At 38.3% G+C, this 8,138-nt stretch overlaps 1 protein-coding gene across 7 annotated transcripts in view; it reads left to right on the forward strand.

Annotated features, from left to right (window-relative positions):
* Positions 1-8,138, forward strand: part of Stxbp5 (syntaxin binding protein 5) — a 129,027-nt gene that overhangs the window by 55,866 nt on the left and 65,023 nt on the right. For all 7 annotated transcript variants that reach the window (XM_050161584.1, XM_050161586.1, XM_050161587.1 and 4 more), the window contains exons 7-8: positions 1,508-1,591; positions 2,592-2,715. In XM_050161584.1, the coding sequence (XP_050017541.1) occupies positions 1,508-1,591; positions 2,592-2,715 (208 nt within the window). The remainder of the gene's footprint in view (positions 1-1,507; positions 1,592-2,591; positions 2,716-8,138) is intronic.

The following is an 8,138-nucleotide window of genomic DNA, read 5'->3' on the forward strand; positions in this document are numbered from 1 at the left end:
GCTCACTTTATTGTCTTTCAGTCTAGGACCCCAGCCCATGGAGGGTGCTGTCTACATTTACAATGGTTTGTCCTACTTCAGTTAACATAATCACGATAACCCCTTATAGCCATACCTAAAGGCATGTTTCCTCGGTGATTCTAGAGCCTAGCAAAATAACAGTCAGTATTAACAACTATCACACTGGGCAGGGGTATGGGGCCACAGATAGACAGTATACAATTTATAAAGCAAGAACATATCAGGCTCCGTGACATATGTTAAAAGTATAATAGTGAACAAGATAGTTTTAGTCCTTACCCAGTGAGCCAGTTTTATAGTCTGCAGGAGAATTCAGATGAAAATGGTATAGTAAAAACTAACCTTCAGACCATCAAAGGATGGAGTATTACTAGAACACAGTGGAAGGCCATTGATGTAACATGTGGTCGTTCAGGGAAGTCTTCCCCAGAGGCAGCTGCTAAGAGCACATCTGAAGATAAGAGGGGCTAATCAGGGGATTACATTTAAACAACACCCTACCCCACCCCCCAGACAGGAAGGCAGCATGGACAAAAGTTAAATGTGAGAATGCTTGGAGAAACAAGTTCCAGAATCAGCAAATGGAGTGTGGTGGGCAGGAGAGGTGGGAGGGCCGATTTTGGAGAACTTAGTAGAAATCAGACAGTGATAAATCTGATAATTGTATAGATGATTTTTTATTTTATCATGAATAGAATGGTGAGGCTGACAGATTTTAAATAGAAGCATACATATTTCTTTTTCAGCTTTGGATATTGTAGCCAGTCTTCCAATATGAAATGGGTCAGAAAGGAGATCTCTGTGTTTTTCCAGGAGGGAGATACTAGAGATGGGGGATATGAATGAGAAAGATGCAGAACATCATATTAAGGTTAGCTAATGGTTTTTCTTGTTGAAGGCAGGACTAGCATTCATGATGACTGCCAGGTCTGTGACAGACAGCTGATTCGTTGTGGTCATCAGGGCACACAGTATAGAGAGCCATCAGGCTCCAGAGGGTGTACATAGCCAGAAGATACATTCTGACTTAATGTTGGGAAGCAGCATGGTTATCGGAGCCTTCAGCTTTAATTTCATGAAAGAATATGGGATGATTTATTGAAATTAATCAGTAGGTACATTGAGTGAAATTCCTTGATGATATATAGATCTTTGAAATTGTAATATCTCAAATACATATAAATGCACAATTTTATTAGTAATTTTTAGAAATGTATCAGAATATAGGCTCATGACTTCAAGAAACTTGCTTTCTCTTTGCAGTATCAGTTGTATTTTGAGTCGCTAATCATCAAAGACATGTAACTCCGCCCTGCCATGTTCTCATTTGTCATCTGTGTGATTAGCAACTCCCAGTGCAGGTGTTTGACTATATTAAAGTTTTATGCATGAAGGATATGAATAGTGATTAGCTTTATTGTCCAAAATAAATATTTTATACAGTAAACAAGTCACTTCTCAGTAAGGCGTTCTTTCCTTTCCCCAGCTTTTGATCGGCTTTGAGTCTGGAACAGTTGTCCTCTGGGACCTCAAGTCGAAGAAGGCTGACTACAGATACACGTATGACGAGGTAACAGCAATGCTATCCCGTACAGATCTTGACATTGCTATAGTTCCCAACAGCTTCTCAAGGAATTGGATTTTCAATCTTGGCTTAGTCCTGGCAAACCTCAGGAATTGATTTTCTAAAAATAGGATTTTATAGAGAAAAGTCATAATTTAGAGGGAAAAAATAGAGGACAAACACGTCAGTCACATAAACTTTCCGGATGTGGATTAGAAGTATAATCAGAAAGGATCTTCTCGTGGGTCTGAAGAGATGGCACTCGGATTAAGGGTCTCCTTGGGGGACTGGAAAGATGGTTAAGAGCCCTGGGTGCTTTCCAGAGGACCCAGGTTTGATTACCAGCATCCACATGGGGCCTCACAACTCTCTGTAATCCCCATTTCCAGACGATCCAATGTCCTTTCTGGCCTCTGTGTACACTAGGAGCACACTAGTTTACAGACATACGTTGAGGCAAAACACTAATACACATGGAATAAAGTAATTCAGAGGAAACGAGTATGGTTTCCTCAGATTAAAAATTACCTCCATAATTATTCTGAGGTATTGAAAGTAAGCTTTGATGTTCATCCTGAGGAGTTTTCATTGATCTTAATCCTTTATAAAAATTTTGAATTTTAGGATAGATTTTTAGCTCATTAAAACAGATTCTTTTATCTCAGGGCGGCTGATTTCTTCCATCCTGCATTGTTTGTAGTAACTTGATAGTGTATATTGGGAGGGGCTGACTCTGATATGCTCTAAGAACACTTTTCCTGAACTTGTTGTATGTCATATTGTATATGTCATTGTCACAGTGTCCTAATGTATGCTTAATAAATGCATTATTAGGGGGAATTAAACAGTTCCAATATGAAATGTCTTATTTGTATTGTAGGAGGACTAAGTTATTTTGAGAATGTAGTTAATATATTGTCTAGCTTGGAAAGTATAAAAATTTATTAAAATCAATTGCCAAACCATTTGTCACTAGTATGATAATATAATTGTTCACCCTGTGTAGGCTATTCACTCTGTGGCTTGGCATCATGAAGGAAAACAATTTATTTGCAGTCATTCTGATGGTACTTTGACCATATGGAATGTGAGGTCCCCTGCTAAACCTGTACAGACCATCACTCCTCATGGTAAGGATACCTCCATGTTAAAGACGACCCAAATGATGATAGACTGTTGTATGGTTTGGGGGGAGGTGATTTTGTCTTAGTTTTAGTGGGTGAAGAATGTTATGATCGTTTCATGGAACAAATACTGTGATATTGCCTGAATATCATGTCTTCATTTGGCCAAAGGCGGATTATGTTGTTAATTGTAAGAGACTTAACTTTGTCTTCTTAAAATTGCCACAAGCTGTTGATGTATATGCGACAATGTCTTTGAAACATCAAGGCCTCAACTGCAGGTAATTTTATCCATTTGAGAATGGTGTGTGAGTGTGGAAGGCCATCCAGAGTTTGTGGATCCCTGGGGACTCAGCAAGCACATAGCATCTTGCTGCAGTGTTTGTTACATCAAGAGAATGTAGTCAGGTCAGTTTCTACAGTGCTTAGAGTCTCTCGGCAGAAAAGTCCCTACTGGACTTACTGTTGCACAGTAAGGCAAGGAGCATTCGAGTTACGGTTTTTTCAAAGTTAGAAGACAGACAACATAAATACAGTGTACTGTTTTCTTGTGGTGCATGTGAAGAAGCAGAAAAGCTTCCTGAACACAGTGCAGTGGCTAAATGCAGATGGCACTAGTTTTATTACGTGTTTAATTTTGTTTATGTAAAGTATTTTATATATAACTAAATTAACAGGAAGTGAATTGCTTTCATGAGTTTTGCTGTGTCTTCCATGTGATCACTGCTTAGCTGGCCACTGGCAGTGGTAACCTACCAACACTAAGTTTCTGTTACCAGCTGAATTCTACAGCAGACCCCCATTACAAGGCAAAAATATGTCTGTGTCCTAAACAAGATACCATTTATTCTCTATATAGTATTTTTGTGGGGCATAATTTTCAGAATATCAACCATTCATTCTGGTTATAATAAAATTTAGTTCTTTCTTTACTCATAAAATAACTTCTTGCTTTTAATTTTTAGCTTAATGATTGTTCAGTTACTTTAAACGTATTTTAGAGTTTTGTGCATTGTTAGTTTTAATCGGATTTTAATAGTTTTGGTGGTGGGACCACCTGCACAGTATGAATAGTGCATTAGCATGGTGGTTAGCGCTACCATGTCTCGTTTTAAAGGAGACTTTAATGTATTCTGTTTTGGTCTAGTGCTGCTGTAGATTGAACCCAGGTCATTGTGCATGGCACACAAGCATTCTATCAACTGAGCTGTATTTCCAGCCCCAAGGTTAATACATTCTTGAAAGATGTATTCCGAATACCTAATAAGACATCAGCCTAATGTGGGATTTCAAAGCAGAAAGTCTGTGACCTTTGGGAAGCCAGTTAGCATTTCTGAATCTCCTTATTGTCTGTAACTAGAAATGATAATGAAACTTAATCCAGTTTCCTCATGCTGTTCTGAGAATTAAATTTATTTATTCAACAAATATTTATTGACTCTACTATATGATTATAAGCTATATAACTGAGAGTACCTAGACATTATGATATGCTGTGTGCATATGTGATTTTACTGGATAGAGATTTTGGAATTGTGTTTACTGAGTGGGATATATTAGTGTTCCCACAAAATACATTTCCTTTTCCTACACACATCTGTTTGTTTGTTGTAGGTGATGACTTTTTTGATACAGTAAGTATAACATAGTTAAAGAAGTTTTGGACTGACTGAATTAAAGTTGAAATTTTTCTTTATGGTATTAAATATCAGATGATTTTTGATTGTCTAAATAAGCTAAAATAGTATTTTTTATTATAGTTCTTATGAATATGAAATAAAATCTGCCTAGCAATCAGACAACCTTGAGTCTTTTTCTAACTTTGATATACATGAGAGACTTAGTAAAGGGGCTGGAGAGGTGGTTTAGTAAATAAAGCATTTATATGAAGACCAAAGTTCAGATCTCTAAAACTGATATAAAAGGTCAAATTCATAATGACAGCCACCTATAAATGCAGCATTCTTAAGGCAGAGGCATGGGGTTCCTGGACCTATATGGCTAGCAGGAATCACCAAGCTCTGAGTTTAATGTGAGACCCTGTGGAATTAAAATTTAAAAAGTGGAGTGTCATTGAGGAAGATATATGACATCAGCTTCAAGGTTCCATGTATATGTATACATATATGAACACATGTTCCTATGCACATGTGTACATGAATACATACATACACGCATGCATGTATAGAATGTATCACACACCTTGTGAAGATAATTTCTATTCTCTATCCTCTGGGACTTAGGTTTATTAATTATAAGATGGCAGAAATGAAAGATAAATTATCAAGTGTTTATCAATATGTGGAAATTGAGGAGAATTTTATTTCACAAATTTAATTTTAATAGAAAATGTAAAGTCATTTATCTCAGATAGTGCTCTGCTGTTCCTTTTTGGTTAGCTTTTTTGCTGTGACAGGAAAGCTTTTATTTAGAAGAGAATATTTGATAGTTCTGCCGTGGCTGTTCTTATCCTGAAACTATTAACCTGCTTAAGTGATTTGCTGGATCAGGGTCTCCACATAGGTCTTCACTGTAGCCCTGGGCTGGGGTGAGGAACCATTAGATGAGAATGTTGGTGATTGTCAGCTTCACTAGAGTAGTTGACTCCCTAAGGAAATGGAGATGCTAGATATTCACAATCAATAGATGTTCTCAATGGGAAATAATGGTTTCATTTTCTAGTTGTTTTAAGTTTCTAGAACATATTCATCAATTCAATCAACAGTTTTATCTATAGTACATGAAGGGGAGATTTTATTCTATTCAAGGGTCACATAATTAAAATTACATTGAAGTTCACATATCTGAAAGTTAGTATTATATATTAAGAATGAAAGATACAAAGAATTTTATTTACCTACATTTAATTCACCATAAGCCTAAAAATAAAACTATACCTGTTATAAAACATTTCCTCTAGTGTTGTCGGGATTTTCTGTCCTGACCAGTCCTTGTTCTGCCCAGTTCCTGCAGTCGTTAAGTCCCAAAGAAATCACAAAGAGGTTTATATAACTATAAACTGATTGTCCCATTAGCTCAGGCTTCTTATTAACTCTTATGACTTACATTAGCCCATTATTTTTATCTGTGTTAGCCACATGGCTCAGTCTCTTTTTCAGTGGTATAGTCACATCTTGCTTCTTCTGTGTCTGGACAGGACTACAGAGGTACAGAGGGAGCTTCCCTCTTCCCAGAATTCTCCTGTTCTCATTGACCTGCCTCTACTTCCTGACTGGTGTCCTGTCTCTACTTCCTGCCTGGCTACTGGCCAATCAGCATTTATTTAAAACATAATTGACAGAATATAGACAGTTGTCCTGCACCACCTCCCCCTCTGTTTTTTTTTTTTTTTAACAAGAACATCCATAGTCCATTTTTGGGGACCAGGCTGTCCTTGAACTCACAGAAGTCTGTCTGCCTCTGCCTCCCAAGCATTGGGATTAAAGGTGTTTACTACCACACCCACTCTAGCTTTTATCTTTCAAAGAACTTTGCAGACCCTTTTCTTTTTTTAAATTAGATTTACAAAAAATACCAATCCAAATTCCCACTCCCTCCTCTCCTCCCATTCCCTCCAAACATACTCCCACCCCACCTTCTCTAATCTTAAGAGAGGGTAAGGCACATTGCTTTTTGGAAGGTCCAAGGCCCTCCCTACTACATCTAGGCTGAGCAAGGTATACATCCAAAGGGAATAGAATCCCAAAAAGCCAGTACATGCAGTAAGAGCCAGTACATGCAGTAGAGACAAATCCCAGTGCCACTATCAGTGGCCCCTCAGTCTGCCCCAGCTATACAACTGTCAACCACATTCAGAGGGACTAGTTTGGTCCTATGCATGTTCTGTCCCAGTCCAGCTGGAGTTGGTGAGCTCCCATTAGCTCAGGTAAACTGCTTCAGTGAATGAACCCTTCGTGGTCTTGACCTCTTTGCTCATATTCTCATTCCTTCGACTCTTCAACTGGATCTTGGAAGCTCATTCTGCTGCTCTGATGTGGGTCTCTGCCTCTGTTTCCATCTGTTGTTGGGCAAAGGTTCTATGGTAATATGTACGATAATATGATTACAGGGCAAGTACGCACTAGTAAGTGGATACTAGCTATAAACAAAGGACATTGAGCCTATAGTTCATGATCCTAGAGAAGCTAAGTAATAAGGTGAACCCAAAGAAGAACATATATAGACCCACCTGGAAATTGTAAGCAGACAAGATCATCTGACAAAATTGGGAGCATGTGGGCAGGGTGTAGAAGGAAAGGGGAAGGGGAAGAGGAAGGGGGAAGGAGAGGTTTTAGGAGAACTTGAGGGAATGGGATAGTTGAGATGGAAGGAGAGCAATGAAAGAGACATCTTGGTTGAGGGAGCCATTATGGGGTTAGCAAGAAACCTGGCTCTAGGAAAATTCCCAGGAATCCACAAGGATAACCCCAGCTAAGACCCCAAGCAATAGAAGAGAGGGTGCCCGAACTGTCCTTGCTTGCTCTGTGTCAGACTGATGATAATCTTAAATAAGACTGTTACTTAAATTCAGAGAATCAAAAAGGCAGAAGAATGGACACATGGAGACTTTAGAAGCTTTCTATATTTCAGCTCCCCATGGCAGGGTTGTGCTAAGCTTCTGGCTGTAGCAATAACATCTGGCTCCTGGAGCTCAAAGAGAAACTCTTAGGGATTCTTTTGGAGTGGGCAGGACTAGTATCTTCCAGTGCTTGGGGCATACCCAGGGGAATATGGACTTTCAACAATGCATCAGAAATCATAATATTCTTGTCTTATAGTCAGAACCCAGATTCCACCTCATCCCTAGCCTTTAATGCTTGAAATGAGCTTCAGTTCCTCACTGAATAAGCATGGTAAAGTCTCCCAGGCTGTTATTTCAAAATAATGTTATTAGTATTGGCAATGTGTTTTTCCAGTTGGCCAACTAATTTTTTAGAAAGTCATATCCTAATTGGAATATAATTTGAGCCACTTAGGTAACTTAAAATTTACTAACAGTAGTGTTAAAGTCAGTAAAATAAATCAGACAAAACTAATTTAATACTATATTTTATCTAACTCTAAATTATGAAGATGATATTTCATTATGTGACAAATATACAAATTGAGATATTTCTCATCCTTTTCAGTATGCAAAACATATTTTGTTAAATAACCAAACATACAGGATTGGGATAGTTCAGAGTTTTGAAATCTAGTATTTAGGTTGTTTCCAGGTTCTGGCTATTACAAACAATGCTGCTATAAACATAGTAGAGCATATACTTTTGTTGTGTGATAAGGCCTCTCTTGGGTATATTCCCAAGAGTGGTATTGCTGGGTCCAGGGGTAGGTTGATCCCAAATTTCCTGAGAAACCTCCACACTGCTTTCCAGAGTGGTTGCACAAGTTTGCATTCCCACCAGCAATGGATGAGTGTACCCCTTTCT

This window comes from Alexandromys fortis, unplaced genomic scaffold (genome assembly GCF_014885135.2).
Source record: "Alexandromys fortis isolate MF-2015 unplaced genomic scaffold, M_Fortis_MF-2015_v1.1 scaffold_134, whole genome shotgun sequence".
In the NCBI taxonomy this organism is placed as follows: domain Eukaryota; kingdom Metazoa; phylum Chordata; class Mammalia; order Rodentia; family Cricetidae; genus Alexandromys; species Alexandromys fortis.